An 18,493-nucleotide genomic window follows, 5' to 3' on the forward strand; every position below is an offset into this window, starting at 1 on the left:
CCTGTAACAAACAGTGAAGTTTTAGTAACTTACCAAACTAGTAGTTTCTTTCTTATTCACTTAAAATCCAAATGGGTATCCTCAGCAGTTGATTTTCTTCAAGCTGTGCTTTAGAGACCCAGGCTGCTTCTTTCATCTAGTACCTCTGTGTCTTCATCGTAAGGCTCCTGTGTTGCTGCCTTGAGGAAGAGCATGGAAGAGTACATGAGTGTTTTTTCCGTAGCCCAGGCCTAAAAATGATCCACAACTTTTCTTCTCGGGTTCCATTGGCTAGAACTCAGTGGCCACACATAGCTGTAAGAGAGGCTGGAATTATAGTATAGCTGTGGGCTCAGGAAGAAAGGAACAAAAGTTTGGTGATTACCTAGTCAGTTTGTGTTATAGTTGCCAAATCCACACAGGGAACGATAGAAAATCAAGGTAAGAAATGAAATACTGAGCGTTGGGGGCCAAGAAGTTCCAGATCTTGACTTCTAAGAAAGTGACATGAATGAAAGGCATGTAGTAATTCCGTGGGCTAGAGCTAAGTGTTCCAGGAGGACTTTAATAGAGCTTTCTATTCTAAGTATGGATTTGGTAGGGGAGCAGTTAAATGGGTCAACAGTTAAATGAGCCACAGATACAAGCAGTAATGAGTTCCCTTTACTTCTGTCGAATTATTTTGCTTTCTATTCAAGTTTAACCATACTTACAAATTTTTGTTATTAAAGTTTTACATAGATTATTTCATAGACTTTGGACAGAAAGGATTTGAAAATTCTGTTGTCTCTGTGTTAAGGGAAACTAATAATTTAACCTAAGAAAATAACTCCTAAATAGCTATTAGAAATTTGAAAATTATAGCTGTCAACATTTACACACTGTTTTATAATTTGTACACTTAACGTTTTAATTTGCGCGGACATTTTGAGAAGTGTTTAAATAGTAGTCTTGGTATTTTAGAAGACAGCTATGCTATAAACTGTGATTGAGTAGATGGAAGTTAGTAAACATTACTTATGTAATTCTGTATCTGCTTATAGATTTTACTGCTTATCCTAACATCATGTGATTAGAAAATCCAGTGTGTTTCCTAGTATGATTTTTTTTTTGCCCCTGTTTCTCCAGGAGAAAAGTTGAAATTATGCATACCCACAGTCTTTTTACTCTTCTTGGAGAGAGGCTGATGTTGCATACAAACACTGTGACTGTCACCACGTACAACACACTTTATGAGGTAAAAACTTAAAATGTGTGATGCTAATTTTAAATGTATGCAGTGGAAACCCTCTGTGATTGGAATAGCAGTTGGTCAGTTAATCTAAAAGGCAGGAATCCTTAAAAAAAAAAAAAGATGAACACATACTTATGTTTTAAAATTTTTGTTTAAAACATATCCATGTACATTTAGTTGCCAATCTTCTTATGTTGGGCCTAGGCATTTTCTTTGAGTATGGGTTGGCTGATGGGCTTTGCACAGTTTTTCTCACATAAATCACACCCATTATGCATTATTTATTCATTCTTTCCCTCCCCTTACCCTCCCCGCTTTTCCCTCTCTCTGTCTCTGATATGTAGCAACTACTAACATTAACCTAGAGTTGAGACTGGGATAAAATGTAGGTAAGAATTATTTGTAAAAATGGTATCTGGAGAAACTTTAGATCCCATCATCTCAATTCAGAAATCCTTTTCTTTATTTCTAACAGATGGCCATACAAATTGGGTTCATTATTTTCTGTGAAATGTGTGTACTACCTCATTTTAAATACCAGTAAAATATTAGGAATATTCTCTTATATTAACCTTCATTTTACTTTCCAGCAGCTAATTTTCAGAGGTCCTACTTCTTTAGTGCAAAGATTAGCAAACTATAAGCACCTATCTTTGTAGGGCCTTGAGCTAAGGATTGTTTTTATGTTTTTAAATGGTTGAAAGTAATCGAAAGAAAAATAATGTATGACATGTAAGCCTTATATGAAATTTAGATTTCAGTGTCCATAAATAGTTCTGTAGGAACATAGCCATGCTCATTCCCTTACATATTGCCAATGGCTGCTTTTGCATTATAGTAGCTGAGTTGAGTACTTGCAACAGAGAACGTTTGTCATCTTTACATTGAGCTCGGTACAATGCAGTAACTGGACAGTGTTTCACGTACCACCTGTATTGCCCAACCTAATATATTTTTTTTAATAACAGTGTATATCCATCATGTCAAAACAAGAGAAAAGTGGACTTCACATCTCACACTTTAACATATAGTGGAGCATGGGTTATTTTGTTATAGATGTAGATAGCAAAACATTGTGACTCTTAATACAAGGAGACTCTAGTTGTGCTAAAAGCCATAGCAAATGTAAGTTTCAACATATGAATTTTGGGGGCACAACAAACATTCAGTTTATAGTAGCAGGCTATATACGCCCTCTGTTGCAACTACTCAGCTCTGCAGTTGTGGCTCAGAAGTAGCCATAGAAAATATGAATCAGATGAGTGTGGCTGTCTAATAAAACTGTACTTACAAAATGGTAGGCTGGATTTGACCTACAGGGCATAATTTTTTTACCTCTGGTTTTATATTCTCATCAGTAAATTTAAGAGTTGTTGCCCTTTAAATAAGGCTACTTTGTCTTTTTCATCTAAGCTTAATTTTCCTACTTTGTGTCAGTCATTCTTCAAATTACATGATTTGTAAACTTTTGGCTACTTTGTCTTTTTCATCTAAGCTTAATTTTCCTACTTTGTGTCAGTCATTCTTCAAATTACATGATTTGTAAACTTTATGCTCCAGAGTGCTGCTTTTTTAAAATTATAGTAATATTTTAGTATTGCTCCAATATTTTGCCTACAGAACTGAATAAGCACTAATAGAAAGGCCTATCGTATGCAGAGCATCTTTATTCTGATATTATTATATTTCCCTAATAATAGTAACTGCCTTTTTTGAGTACTTCCTATCATAATCCCCTTGGTAAGTACTTTACATACATTATCTCAAATCCTTACAATATTTCTATGAAGCTGGTATTTTTATTGCCTTTTTAAACAGACAAACTGAGGCTCACATGTTAAATAATTTGCTCTATGTCATACCACTAATAAATGGTCATAAAATAGACATTTCTCATAGTATATGTACATAAGGCAATAAGTATCAGAATCTACCTTCAGTTGACAGTATTAAAGTCCTCCTCTGAATCAAAACTTTGCTGCAATATCAGATTAGGGTTCTGAATCTTAGTGTCAAATACTGATTAACTTGTATCTTTTTCTTTTTAAACGTTTTTATTGGAGTATCATTGCTTTACAATGGTGTGTTAGTTTCTGCTTTATAACAAAGTGAATCAGTTATACATATACATATATCCCCATATCTCTTCCCTCTTGATTTAACTTGTATCTTTACCTTGGTTTTCTTACCTACTAATTGCTCTGGTCAATAATGCCTGTATATGTTTTTTAATCATTCTCTTTCCTCCACAAATTTCTGACCCTTGCTTGTTTTGACCTATTAGTGTTAATAGAGTAGAAAGTCTTTGTAGTCAATGAAACCTTACATTAAAATAAAAGTTCCACATAACATTATATGTTGAATTGGAAAGATCATCATGTGCTTGTAACCTTAAAATAAAATGTCCCATGTATATATACATGCATATGTAATTCTACTCGTCTTCCTGAAAAGTGGCTCAACAGCAAGTGCAGCAGCATCTGTACTACCATCTGTATTCATCGGCACTCTCTTAGTGTCTGGATTTTATCTCTGATTCCATAACTTAGGTGGAGAAAGTCAGGATCTTCTGATACTGGATGTTGGATATTGGATGTTGCAGAGATTTGGAAATAATGAAGGAACTAACTTTCAGGGCCTCCATCTGACCAATTTGGCAATAATGTAGGCTTTCAAAGTAGAAAAATAATCATGGTTCATTGGAATGAAGGGCCCTGAGTTAAGTATGATACTCTAAAAAGAAAAGTTAAGTGTACAAAAGGTCAAAAAAGAAACATGGTTGCGGTATGATTGTTCAGCACTGTTGATTCCACAAAAAAGTAGAAAAGGACTTCAACAGATGGTTTACTACTACTAACAAATCAAATTGTAATATCAGTGACAGGATGGTGGATGACTGATTCTAGATCACCAAAGTTTAAAGATTGCATCATTTTGGAGAGTGGCATCTGGCTGTAAAAAATTTAAAACTCATCCCCAATGACCCCCAACCCCCCCAAAGAAAATGAAAACTCAAGTGATAGATTCGAACTTAAATTCTCATCAAATATTAAGTGAAATTTAACTAAAGAAAGAAAACTCAACTAACTTGAGTTTGATTTACTATGTGAACATCAACCAAGGCCTGTACTCCTAGCAAGACTTAGTTGGTTGATAATCTGCAGTTTGAAAGCTCATTTTATCTTCATTTTCTTTTTTGGTTTGAGGAAATTACCTTAACTCCAAGCATTGTATCAGAACACATATTACTACAACTGTAGAAAGGTATAAAATCAAGTACAGAAATAATAAAGAACTCTGTCAAACCTACCGTATTGATAAATGATATTTTAGAATGTGTGGTTTTCACAAAGTGTTTGGAAGTTCAGTTATCGTAAAGATTATGTCACTGTGATCTTTAAAATTCTAAATCTGATAAGATGCCTATGATAAAATAAACAGTAAATATTAAAGGACAAAGTAATTTAGAGTTTTTAGCAGGATATGTCAGACAACATTGCATAAGCTTTGAAGATCTAAAAACCTATTTAAATTATTCTAAAAACAAAGATTTAATTGAAAAAACATCCCTATCTCCTAGTTTCCTGAGGTGAATTTATTCTTATAGATCATATAATGAAATGAGTTGGCTTTAATGAATCCTCTTTGAAATTACTCAAGGCTATTCTTTATACAAATATTTTTTGAGAATTATAATATTTGTAAAATTTGTATCTTACATTTTATTTGCTTTATTTTTACTTTGTTACTCCATCTCTAAATTATGGATTATTATGTTTTCTTAATGATCTGTAGCACTTCCTAATACACTTAAAATTTTTTGTTAGATTGTAGAATATGTCCCCTAAAGACAAAACTAGATTTTTCTATTTAATATACTTGTAGATCTGTCTGAACAACAATATATGATTATTGATCCAATGCTTTTTTTAAATATTGTGATATTAATTTTACTTTGTAGGTTTGGATTTACTATTTCTCTTTACATACTATTCCTATAATTCAGTTCAACACTTACCGTAGACAGAGGCAGTCAGGTATGGGATCTTGTCATGTGAGGAGCTGTTTCCCATGGAAATAATGAACTGATTTTTTTAATGTGTATTTTTTACTTTATCTTTTTCGGTAAGGGTATAACATTACTGGACACAGTTTTTTTACAAAGGGGTAGTAACTTTAAAACCTTTAAGTATCTCATAATAAAACTTTTTTTTCAAAATTATAGAATCTTATGTGTAGGTAGTATGTTAAATATCATCTTATTCAAACATTCTTTTCACAGATAAAGAAACCAAGAGTCAAAAAAGTAATAGAGCTTGTCCAAACTGTATAAATACAAAGGTTTTCTGACCCCCTGAATATCTACAGCGGCAGTTGGATGTAACAGTGGGGTTAATAGTTTGCCATTTTAAGAAATAAACCAGTACTATTCCTGTCTCGTAAGTCGAGCCTACTAATCCAAAATGATTTATGCTTGATAAGTCCGGGAAGTCAGTAGGTCAGAGAGGAAGCTCCAGTAGCTCCTGCTTAAGCCTGAAGTCTTTCTGTGACCCATGAATTACGAGATAATACCATTTATAAAATAATGTTTAAATGTATAATGCTGGACTCAGATCTGTGTCCATAAATAGCATATTTATCAAGTTACCTCCATGATTTAATTCATTGTTTCCCAGCCCTGTCCAATATGATAGCCACTAGTCACATTTGGCTATTGAGCGTGTGAATTGAGATGTGTTATAAGGGTTAAATACACATTGGATTTCATGTCCGTATCTGGCTCTGAACCCTCCATCCTATTTTGTTATGGTGCGGGGGCAGGGTTAATTTCCTATGCATGTCTCTAACCAAGTCCAGTCAAACTTCATGGCCCATCTTGAATCCTATCCTTTCATTAAGTGTTTACATCTACATTCATCTCTCCTTGTCTTATTTATTTCCCTCCCCCTCTTTTAAAACTCACATAGGTTTTTTTTTTTTTTAAAATATCTTTATTGGAGTATAATTGCTTTACAATGGTGTGTTAGTTTCTGCTTTATAACAAAGTGAATCAGTTATACATATACATATGTTCCCATATCTCTTCCCTCTTGCATCTCCCTTCCTCCCACCCTCCCTATCCCACCCCTCCAGGTGGTCACAAAGCACCGAGCTGATCTCCCTGTGCTATGCGGCTGCTTCCCACTAGCTATCTATTTTACGTTTGGTAGTGTGTATATGTCCATGCCACTCTCTCACTTTGTCACAGCTTACCCTTCCCCCTCCCCATATCCTCAAGTCCATTCTCTAGTAGGTCTGTGTCTTTATTCAGATTTGAGCCTGTCTCCTCAATATTGATTAAATAATTTTTTCTGGAAATATAGTTCTATCTAGCAACTATGTTTCCCATTTCAAACATGTAGCAGAATGTTGGCACATAACTGGTTCTTATAAATACATGCTGCATTGAATTTCTAAATATATTTTTGTAATTAAACTCATATTTAAATAAACTATGACATATAATTTTCAAAACACTTTTACATATAGAGCCGTATTTGATCCTCCTACCAGCTTTATTAGATAGGCAAGGCAGTTATTACCCTCATTCTTAGATGATCAAATAGGGGTTTAAAAGGACAACAATATAAAACTGAAGGTTCTTTGAGATAAATTTTGTTTTCTGTACAATGAGCTTTCTCCTTTTTGGGGTGAAAAAGTTTTGACAGTTCTGTATCATGGAAGAGTATGGCATAGTCTTTTCCAAGCTTGTCTGCAGTTGTTTTGAATCTCTGCATTTGTAACCAGAATTCTTGGGATCTTGTTGACTGGGCTGTAGGTCTACACCAGGACTTTTTGGGCAGGTTGGTGTGAAAACTCCTTGTAGGCATATACCAACCACCGATTGTTCTTTGGTATATGGTTTTCAAAGAAATTTTTATCCCTTTTGTCAGGTCCAACTGATGAGTAGTGCATGTCTCTAGTGCTCTGTTCAGAAAATTCTGAGACACTGTTTAAACAAGGAAGAGTTTGTTTCAGTAAAAGTATGGCAGTGAAGAAAGGGATATTTGTGCCCTGTATTTATCATTTTAATAATAGTAGGTTAGTTTTTATTTCAAGTCAATACCTTTTTGATATACATTCTTAATACACCTAAGTAAATGTCCTTCTTTTTTTTTTTTTTTAAGTCTGAGCAGAAAGGTAAGAAAAATGCCACTGCTGGATGTCATGATCTTTTTCTAATCTGAAAGGATCATACCTGTCTCTTGATTAATTTACTCTCCATCCCCAACTTTCACAAGTAGCTATGTACAACTAAGCTCTCAACTAAGTTTTATAGTTTCCTCAAAGTTTTTGTATCTTACTTCCGGTTAAACTATTTAAAAAGTTTCATTCAGAACTTAGCATGTTAACCTACACAGGAAGTTAAGTCATAATATAAAATGATATCTTTATTAAGTATAATCTCATTGGATTTTTTAATATATGGAAAAATAGAGGTAAACACAGGCTGTATAGCCTGAAATACAGTAAAGAGTCATATATCCATATTTTATATATAATTAAGCTATTCATTCTTAAATGTAACGAATGTTTATTTACTGCTGGCAGTGTGTTGGGCACTTTGCTAATTGCTAGGAATGTAGCAGTGAAAAAGAGGTATAAGAATCCTGTACTCATAGAGCCTGGGTGTTGGTGGAAAAATTAGTAAATGGTTTAGAGTCTGTCTTTCCTTTATTTGGTCAACTTTTGTCATTTTTTGTTATTTGAAAGAAGTTCTAAAAAAACCTCATTGGTAAATGACAATGAGCCACATTTTTTGTAAAGATTTTTCCCATATCACACTTCACTTGAAGTTATTAGGACCCAGGCTCAGACATTATTTTCTTACTTACTGATTTTCTAAGTTTTTTTTTTTATTAATGATGAAATAGCAGTCAAATGTTTACAGTTCACAACTTAAAAGTATTAAAGATGTACACTGAAAAGTGATTTCAAACAGAGTTAATTCTTGGAGCTCCTAATTAATCTTTCCTTCTATAGATATTGGTCCTGGTTTTGTCTTTATCTGTAAAAATCTGAAGACTATAGAATTAGAGTTTAGAAGTATGTGGAATTCACTAGAAGACCCTTAGAAGAGATGCTTCTTTTGATTTGAACAAATTGACATTTTTTTTTGCAGAGTCTTTGTATATCTATAATTTGCAATTATAATTTATTTCTAAATGAAATTCAAATTCTTCATCTTTCAGATTTTGACAGAGCAAGTATGTACTCAAGTTGTACACAAACCACATCCAGAGCCAGATTCTACAGTGAAAATTCAGAATCCAAGTGAGCAAACCAGCAATTCTTTATTGTAATGCAGTAGTAACATGTAACATGGTACCATGTGGAAATAAATCAAAACTAAATCAAAACTTTTGCTAACCACCTCAGTCGGTATGGCGTTCACATAGTTTCATTTATGACACTTACAACTCACCTACCATAGTTCTAAGCATTTAGTAGAAAATCAGTAAATATTTTTTGAGCAGAAGATATGATGTAGTTATAAATCTTTACTATAATTTTTTGTTCATTTGCAGTGATTCTTAAGGTAGTGGCAACTTTGTTAAAAAACTCTACACCAAGTGCAGAACTGATGGAAGTTCGTCGTTTGTTTTTATCTGATATGATAAAACTTTTCAGTAACAGCCGGGAGAATAGAAGGTGAGCAGTTTGAATACTATAACAAAACTTTATTTCCTAACTAATCTTATTTTCTCTCCTTTATTTTCAATCTCTTTCAAAGAAAAAATTTTCAAATCTTTCCTATTTTGCTAAATACTTTCAATCATTAGAAAAGGCATTTGTTTCTTTTATATAATCTGCATACTTTTATTTATTTTTATATGATTTTATTTAACTTTATGGTTATTATATTTTAACTGTATATATAAACATAAATATCCAAAAATCCTTATTTAAAATATACCATCCCTTTTCCTGATAACTGTCTACCACCAACAGTAGTTTAAATGTAATGATGTTGGATTTGCTGAGATCATCTATGCTTTTCTCAGCTTGGTCTGATAACTGATTATTGTCATGCATTCTAAAGCTGGTTAGCTAGGACATGGGGTACAGTATGAAGCCATGGTTGCTGCATGAGTCTTATATTTAACAACTACTGATTGAATGTCTGCCATGTATAAAGCACTGTGCTGCACAGATTGTCTTGGTGTACAGTCTTAGTGCAATTCAGTTGGAAAGATAACAGTGAAGCGATGATTAATTTCTAATATGTTAAGTGCTTTGTGAGTGCTACATGTGATGAGGGAGTAGCGAAACAATAGCTAAATCTCACTAGGAGAGTTGGGAGAGCAATTTTAAATGATAATATGGACTTTTCCAAGTAGAAGAATGGGAAAAGTCATTCCAGGTTAAATATTAAATATGCAGAATGACTGTATACGTTGCTTTATCTAAGTCAGATCATATTTTCACTATTCATCTCAACTTCAAAATAGTAAATTCTAATATAATTTAGGAATTTTTAATGATTTTTCCCCCCCCACTAGATGCTTATTGCAGTGTTCAGTGTGGCAGGATTGGATGTTTTCTCTTGGCTATATCAATCCTAAAAATTCTGAGGAACAGAAGATTACGGAGATGGTCTACAATATCTTCCGGATTCTTTTGTATCATGCAATCAAATATGAATGGGGAGGCTGGAGAGTTTGGGTGGATACTCTCTCAATAGCCCATTCCAAGGTAACAAGGGATTTAACATTTTACATCATCAGGATTTCAGCTGTGGATTAAATGCCTGTAGACACTCATCTGGTGCCATCTTGTGGGCATCTTGCATTATGGCTGATTCCTTTATGCCAATTTTCTTTCTTTTCCGTTCTTGTTTTTGTTTTTCTCTCTCGGTTCATACACTTTTAAAGCTTGAAGTATTTTAGGGACCCTATAATTGAAACTTCAGGTTTATAAATTAAGAAGTTTACACTCTTGAGGCACCCCCCCACCACCACCACATACGTTTTCTAGCAGATCTGAGAGCTGGCGTCTGAGCCTTTTAACCCAGACATCCCTACTGGTTCTTACTCATGAAATGGAGTCTTATATATACTTTTTAAGCCTTTTTAAAGTAATCAGAACTTTTTTTTATTTCCAAATGAATAATAAATACATTTAAAGTATTTAAGTTTAGTGTTGTTTTTAATTACATTATCTTTATTTTTAATGATAAGAATCTATATGTTTGTTTATATTTTAAATATGGTCTGGTTTTTGGTAAAAGGAAGTAGTCAATTAAAATTTAGAGTATGTACACCTTAGATTCTGGAAATTCAGAGTTAATATATCTCATCTTGTGGTGTCATAGGAAAAGGATGTGTGTCTGAAGTTGTTGGCTTTTGATTCAGTCTATGCCACAATTCAGTTTCGTGGCATTAGGAAACTCATTTAATCCTTTTGTGCAGAAAAATGTTTTTAAAGATGCAGATAGTAAATATTTTAGACTTTGTGGGCTGTACAGCCTGTGATGCAACTACTCAACTCTGTCATGCAGTATGAAAATAGCCATAGACAATATGTAAAGAATGAACGTGGCTGTGTTCTAATAAAATTTCATTTACCAAAGCAGGTGATAAGCAGATTTGACCCATGAACCATAGTTTACCAACCCTGCTTTTGGGACTTGATTTCCTTTTCTGTAAAATAAGGGGGTTTTATATTAAGATAATCTTCAGAGAAAGGTCCCTCAACCTAAAATTCTGTCATAGTATCATTTAAATATCAATATCATATGTGTCTATAGGAAGGATTTTGAACTTTTTTTTATTTTAAAGACCTTTTATTTCTGTTACAAATTTACATTTTATAATATATTGGCACCTAACCTTTTTTGTTGTTGTTGTTGCGGTACGTGGGCCTCTCACTGTTGTGGGCTCTCCCGTGGCGGGGCACAGGCTCCGGACGCGCAGGCTCCCCGGCCATGGCTCACGGGCCTAGCTGTTCTGCGGCATGTGGGATCTTCCCGGTCCAGGGCACGAACCGTGTCCCCTGCATCGGCAGGCGGACTCTCAACCACTGCGCCACCAGGGAAGCCCTGGCACCTCACTTTTATCATTGCACTAATAAGTTTGAAAATAGTATTTTATAGGGAAACTCATTGCAAATCTTTGTGCAATAAATATATATTGATTATTCCTAACTATATACTGATTATTCCTAAACAAGCCTATATAAAAGTAACAAACTAAAGTAGCCGATATAAAGATAAAATTGTAAAGTTTTAACATTTTATAACTATATATTTATAGGTATGTGTTGTCTTTTTTTACCTTACTTGTTGCAGTAGTCACACATATGAGTCATAGAAAAATGATGTAGTGGTAGTACTTTGGATATTGTATATTATTAGCCAGTTCTCTGTTTTAGCTCAAATAACCCGAATATATCGGAGTTCAGCTGGCATATTAACTAGGGTAACATTGAAATACTTCACCTAAAAGAAAATATCATTTTATTTAAAAAACTTTAATAATGCTAGTTTACCTAACTGTGTTTTTAGACAAGTCATATAATAAGTCATATATGACTATTTTGATGCTATTCCAATTACTTGATGAAACTAAGCACTTGTTTTAGGATTAATATGCACTGTGTTTGAAATCTTAAAATTATTTGCACCATTTTTGCTATTATTATCATAATTTTATTTATGTTATTTTTTTCTTCTTAATATATACAAAATGCCTTAATGTTTTCTTTATCCATTCCTAAGGTCACTTATGAAGCACATAAGGAATACCTAGCTAAAATGTATGAAGAATATCAGAGACAAGAGGAGGAAAACATTAAAAAGGGAAAGAAAGGGAATGTGAGCACCATCTCTGGTCTCTCATCGCAGACAACAGGAGCAAAAGGTGGAATGGAAATTCGAGAGATAGAAGACCTTTCACAAAGCCAGAGCCCAGAAAGTGAGACAGATTATCCTGTCAGCACAGACAATAGAGACTTGCTCATGTCAACAAAAGTGTCAGATGATATTCTTGGAAATTCAGATAGACCGGGAAGTGCTGTACACGTGGAAGTGCACGATCTTTTAGTTGATATAAAAGCAGAGAAGGTGGAAGCAACAGAAGTGAAGCTTGATGATATGGATTTATCACCAGAAACTTTAGTAGGTGCAGAGAATGGTGCTCTTGTGGAGGTTGAATCTTTGTTGGATAATGTATACAGTGCTGCTGTTGAGAAACTCCAGAACAATGTACATGGAAGTGTTGGTATCATTAAAAAAAATGAGGAAAAGGATAACGGTCCATTGATAACATTAGCAGATGAGAAGGATGAACTTCCCAACAGTAGCACATCATTTCTCTTTGATAAAATACCCAAACAGGAGGAGAAACTCCTTCCTGAACTTTCTAGCAATCACATTATTCCAAATATTCAGGACACACAAGTACATCTTGGTGTTGGTGATGATCTTGGATTGCTTGCTCACATGACCGGTAGTGTAGACTTAACTTGTACATCAAGCATAATAGAAGAAAAAGAGTTCAAAATCCATACAACTTCAGATGGAATGAGCAGTGTTTCTGAAAGAGACTTAGCATCATCATCTAAAGGGTTAGAGTATGCTGAAATGACTGCTACGACTCTGGAAACTGAATCTTCTGGTAGCAGAATTGTACCAAATATTGATGCAGGAAGTGTAATTTCAGACACTGAGAGATCTGATGATGGCAAAGAATCAGGAAAGGAAATCCGTAAAATCCAGACCACTGCTACAACGCAAGTAAGTCATCCTACGTGTGTTCTGAAGATGCATTGAATAGATATAGAGTTGTTAGCACCAAAGCAGAGTAATTTCTTACCAGTCACACCATGTTTATATTTAATTATGATAGCATAATAATTTATGGAATTGAGTAGTATGGTTCTATGTATAAAAGAAATTTAAAATACCTGAATCATATATCCAACTCTGCCACATTCTGTCTGTGTAACTTTGCTCAACCTCTCCGGGCCTGAATTTTCTCATACAGTGCAAGAAGTTGTACCAGATTGAAATATGACCTTTAAGGTCTCTACCAGTTTGAACATTTTATGGCTCTGTGACTACATTTACACATTTGTATTCGAGATCTTCATTCTGAATACTTGATTAATTTTAACCTTTTGAGCTTCAGGCCCAACCCTGTTCTGTGGATTATAGAAAAGAGGACTTGGAGCCCAGATTGAACTGATAAATGAAATGAAGGGGAAGGGAAAAGGGAACTGTTATTTATCAAGTGCCTACTATGTTCCAGGCACTGTGCTATATGTTATCAGATTTAATTCTCACAACAACCCTGTGAGGTAGGTAATATGGCTGAGGAAATTTGGAATTATTAACAGTGAGAATTTTCTTTATAGCCACATGGATAGGGATTCGTATGAGAAAATTAGAGATTCTCAGGCTTGGTGGTGAGGAAATGTTAGTGCTGCAGTTTGGGCCTCACCATACTAAAGCTAAAAACAGATGATGTTTTCTGATATGAATTTTAATTGTTGAGCACTGAGTTTATACTTATTTTCTAGACTAGATAATACCTTATGGTTAAGAACTGAAGAAAACTTTTACCCTTTATGACTTGTTTTTTGTTGTTGTTGCCTCGGTTTTCCATTCACCTTTTTTTTTTTTTTTTTTTTTTGTGGTACGCGGGCCTCTCACTGTTGTGGCTTCTCCCGTTGCGGAGCGCAGGCTCCAGACACGCAGCCCCAGCGGCCATGGCTCACGGGCCCAGCCGCTCCAAGGCATGTGGGATCTTCCCGGACCGGGGCACGAACCCGTGTCCCCTGCATCGGCAGGCGGACTCTCAACCACTGCGCCACCAGGGAAGCCCTCCATTCACCTTTTAATGTCATCAAAGAATCATTTAACATGTGTCCATTAGAGCTAGGTTACAGAGAGTAAACCATACCTCACTAGTGTCTTTGTACTCAGAATCGTTGAAAATATATTCTGTGTGTGGAAAAGATATATATTTTTTTCTCTACTAAATACTGCCATTTCCATTTTTGTGGCAGTTGTGTTACAGTGATAATTGGCGGGGGATGGAAATACTGAATTAAGTCCAGGTTTAAAATAAAGGAAAGCATGGTGCATTGTTTACTGAGCATAATAATCTCTAGGCTTGCCTGGTTTTCACTCAAAGTTCACAGGCATTTATCTGGTTTTCTAACGTAGAAAAGGCATTTATTTTTCTAAATTGAAGTATTTTGAGTGAAATAGACTTTGAAGTTAACTTGCATCTGTACAAGTAATATTTCTTTTAATCTTGTGTTTCTAATTACAATTAGTTGATGACATATACCCAGTATTCTTCACTTTGAGTATAGGCTCACTTTTATAAGGAAGAAATGTGGTCTAATGTAAAGACTCATAAAGAGGGCTAGAGAGGATCTGGTTTTCAATGTGAACTTTGGTGTTAAACTTAAGTATTAGGTTACCTTGCCTGGTTTCTGAGGCAGCAAAATAAAAATAATAATAATAGCCTTTTCTTCTCAGAAAGGTTCCTGTGCAGGGAATCACCAGATGAATAATAAATGTAAAATGTACTAACCTACTAAAGTCATATGCAAAAGCTTTACTCACTTAACTGTACTTACTATTTTCATTTTGAAATCAGGTGTTTCTTTTTCACTCTACCAGTGTTCCCCTTTTCTGTCTCCAGGCTGTTCAGGGTCGGTCTATCACACAACAAGACAGAGATCTCCGAGTTGATTTAGGATTTCGAGGAATGCCAATGACTGAGGAACAGCGGCGCCAGTTCAGCCCAGGTCCACGAACTACAATGTTTCGTATTCCTGAGTTTAAATGGTCTCCAATGCACCAGCGACTGCTCACCGATTTGCTATTTGCACTAGAAACAGATGTACATGTTTGGAGGAGGTAGAAATACTTCTTTTCTATAAATAAGACTAATTCCAGTTGAAAAATGAATATCTTAAAATTGGTGGCATCGACTGATTAGTAGCGAATTATATCATTAAAAACTCACAAATTAAATTTATTAAAAATAATCCAACTTGAACATTTTTATATAAACATAAATATTTTCATAATGATTATAAGTCCTGGGGTGGGTCAAATTAAAGGCTAACCAAGAATTTAGGCTTAAGACAGTTAATTAGCCAATTTTTGAAATCTGGCATTGCCAGGTTATTATAAAAAAGAGTTTTAACCAAGAAAAGGTTCAGTACTGGTTCAAATAAATTTCCACATTTCTATCTTTCCCTGTTAAAATTAATACCACGTACTACATTTATTCTTGGTGATAAGATTTAACACATAGCGCTAAAATAAAATTTAAAATCAGCTTAGACATCTATTTTTAGAGCTTACACCATTTACGTGGTAAGTGGATATCATTTCAAATATAATCATTTAAGGAAAACAGTGAAGAAAACTGTTCAATTGTTTTATTTTTTCAGTTCAAATAAATTGAATAAGTTTCAAGAAAGAAAACAAAGTCTGCATAAATTTTAAAATTACCTTGCCTCAATTTCAATTTAATTTTCTAATAGCAAATATGCAACAAATTAATCAGTTATGAGAGTGTCATGTGTTCATGCAGATAAATTAGGTAGTTGATGTCTGTCAGTAACAGTACCCCACCATCAGTGACTTGAACAATCAGTGGCACAATGGACTATGAGTGAGTTTCTTAACAGTGGACTTAAGTGAGTTTCTCTGCTTCTCCTAGTTATCCTTCTGAGATTCAAGGTGGCTGCTTCAGCTCCCAGAATCAAGTCAACATAGGAAACTTACCCCAACTAGAGGGCAGGACTCTTCTTCCTCCTTCACCCCCTTCTTCCTTCCTCCGTTTCCTTGTCTCTCTCTCTCCCTCCTCCTCTCTCTCCTCTTTCTTCTTCTCCTCTTCCTCTTATTCTCTTCTTCTTCTTCTCTTTTTTCTAACAGAAGCCCCTCAAGAAATTTCCTTCTTATGTCTCATGTGTCAGTAGGATCATATGCTATTCTCTGAGTCACCAGCAAAAGGGAATGGGATTATAATGATTGGCCTCCATGGAGCAATACTGGTTACCAACCTAGTAACTGTGGTGAAGCCAGTCTTTCCTGTACCAGATGTAGCTCAATAATAGAACAAAATCTAGATTGTGTTAGCAGGGAATAAGGAATAACTATCATGCAAACAATCAGTGTCTGCCATAGAAAGTTTTTAGTTCTGCTTTTATTTGGTCAGTTTGTCCTTAGTCTACTTATGTGATAGAAACAATGGTCTTTCCATTGCTAATGTTATATGCTAAGTTACCTAGGGATGGTAAATAAGGAGACTGGAATACCATGAAATACGTTACTACTAACATGAGTATCAGTGTATGGAGAGATACAGTGTAATTTACTAATTGCCATGTTAGTATCCCCCAAATGAATGATACTCAACTATCCGTCCCTTTATACTGTGTGTGTCTTTCTGTGTTTTCTTTCATGGACTCTCATAAAATTTCCCAGACAGAATTTTACATAATTTAAAAAAATGTAAAAGATAGATAGTACTTTAATTTTTAGGACAAGAGAAAACATCCTGAGATCTAAGATGTATTAGATGATATTTTGCAGTTCTTAAAAGGTGAGAATCATTGACTTAAATTTGATCGTGGAGTAATCTCTTTTTTTCTGTTAGAGAATAGTTCGTATTCTTGACGGATACCAAACTAAAGCAGTGTGTTTCTCTGAGAATCTGTAGCGAATGTTTTGTATGGCAGAGCTGCACTGCTGACCTTTGAGGTCTTTTTTCCTTTTTTTATTCAGTAAGTACTTGAATTTTACTGACTCATTTATACTCCCCTATCGTATCACTTCTGTGGCTAGCAGTATACATTTTCAGTACAGCTGGTCAAAGCCGGAGCTGCAGTATGGTGATACAACAGATTGTCAGCTAACTATTCACTTGTTCTGCCTTTCAATACCAAACAACAAGCTTTGGCAAAAATAAATTTTTTTAGCCAAATTCATTGACCTAGTCATATGTCTTTGAATCAAGTTAATGCACTGTATTTTAAAAGCAGAAACAAAATAATAAATTATTATACTTGGACACACACAAAAAAATCCATGCTGAAATGAATGCTAAGTTTTTGGTAATATGACATCTCAATTGTAAGTTATTTTCTTTTCTAATAACTCCATTTTAAATTTGTCTAGCTCTTATTTTTCACTTTAAAAATGGCATTATAAATAAAATCTAAACTACTTATTCTTAAGCCAAAGAAATGTTCATTTCTGCTTTGTTTTTCTGCCATTTTAGCCATTCCACAAAGTCTGTAATGGATTTTGTCAATAGCAATGAAAATATTATTTTTGTACATAACACAATTCACCTCATTTCCCAAATGGTAGACAACATCATCATTGCTTGTGGAGGAATTTTACCTTTGCTCTCTGCTGCAACATCACCAACTGTAAGTACTTTGCCTCCATCTAGTGGTTATGTTTTATAATTACATTACTAGAGTGTGTCAGTGGTGTTCTGTACTATAAACAAGGAAACTTTTTAACCATATAATTTAATATTATATATATTTGTATTCTCACCTCTTTTAATTGTCAGTCTTGGGTTCCAGCTGTGTGCATTTATGAACATATTTCTTTGATAATTCTGATGAACATGCCTTAGGAAGAGCAATAACTATGAATGATTTAGCTTTATTTTCTATATATTGTTTCTCTCTCCAAATCTACATTATAATAAACTGTTAAAATCTTTGTTCTGTAAATCTTGAAGTTCTAAATACAAGTACATGTTTATTGTATGATAATTAGAGTCGAATCTAAATTTAGAAAAAGTCATCTTTAGACATTCAGTCTCATGACTTGCTTGAAATATTACTTTTAAACTTAATATTATTTTAAATGATATATAGGAGTATTATACTTCTGATCTCTGAGATTTAATCTTGAAGCCAGTAATTTGCTTCAAAAAGAGAATCGAATGATTGAATTCTTAGAGTGTTTCTTATTTAAAACTTAGGTACCTCAGATAGAAAAAGTATAAATGACATTTTTTTCTGTACCTGAAAAATTTCATAATCCTTAAAAACCTCAAAAAACTTTATGTTAGCCATATGACATCTTTTAGAATTTTCATGTGACATGATTTACTGGTTCAACATTTATTTTTTAAAAATATAGACTTTCTCTAATAAAACATTGAAATGTATTAATATAAGTTTGAAATAATGTTACTTATGTCATTTAAAATATAATAGATAAATAACTATATTTTAGCTGTCTTT

At 34.1% G+C, this 18,493-nt stretch overlaps 1 protein-coding gene across 7 annotated transcripts in view; it reads left to right on the top strand.

Annotated features, from left to right (window-relative positions):
• The window catches only part of NBEA (neurobeachin), a 630,595-nt gene that overhangs the window by 183,183 nt on the left and 428,919 nt on the right, over positions 1-18,493 (top strand). For all 7 annotated transcript variants that reach the window (XM_079902587.1, XM_079902590.1, XM_079902583.1 and 4 more), the window contains 7 exons: positions 1,108-1,216; positions 8,446-8,527; positions 8,782-8,905; positions 9,757-9,949; positions 11,973-12,989; positions 14,911-15,128; positions 17,506-17,659. In XM_079902587.1, the coding sequence (XP_079758713.1) occupies positions 1,108-1,216; positions 8,446-8,527; positions 8,782-8,905; positions 9,757-9,949; positions 11,973-12,989; positions 14,911-15,128; positions 17,506-17,659 (1,897 nt within the window). The remainder of the gene's footprint in view (positions 1-1,107; positions 1,217-8,445; positions 8,528-8,781; positions 8,906-9,756; positions 9,950-11,972; positions 12,990-14,910; positions 15,129-17,505; positions 17,660-18,493) is intronic.

This window comes from Stenella coeruleoalba (assembly GCF_951394435.1).
Source record: "Stenella coeruleoalba genome assembly, chromosome: 18".
In the NCBI taxonomy this organism is placed as follows: Eukaryota; Metazoa; Chordata; class Mammalia; order Artiodactyla; family Delphinidae; genus Stenella; species Stenella coeruleoalba.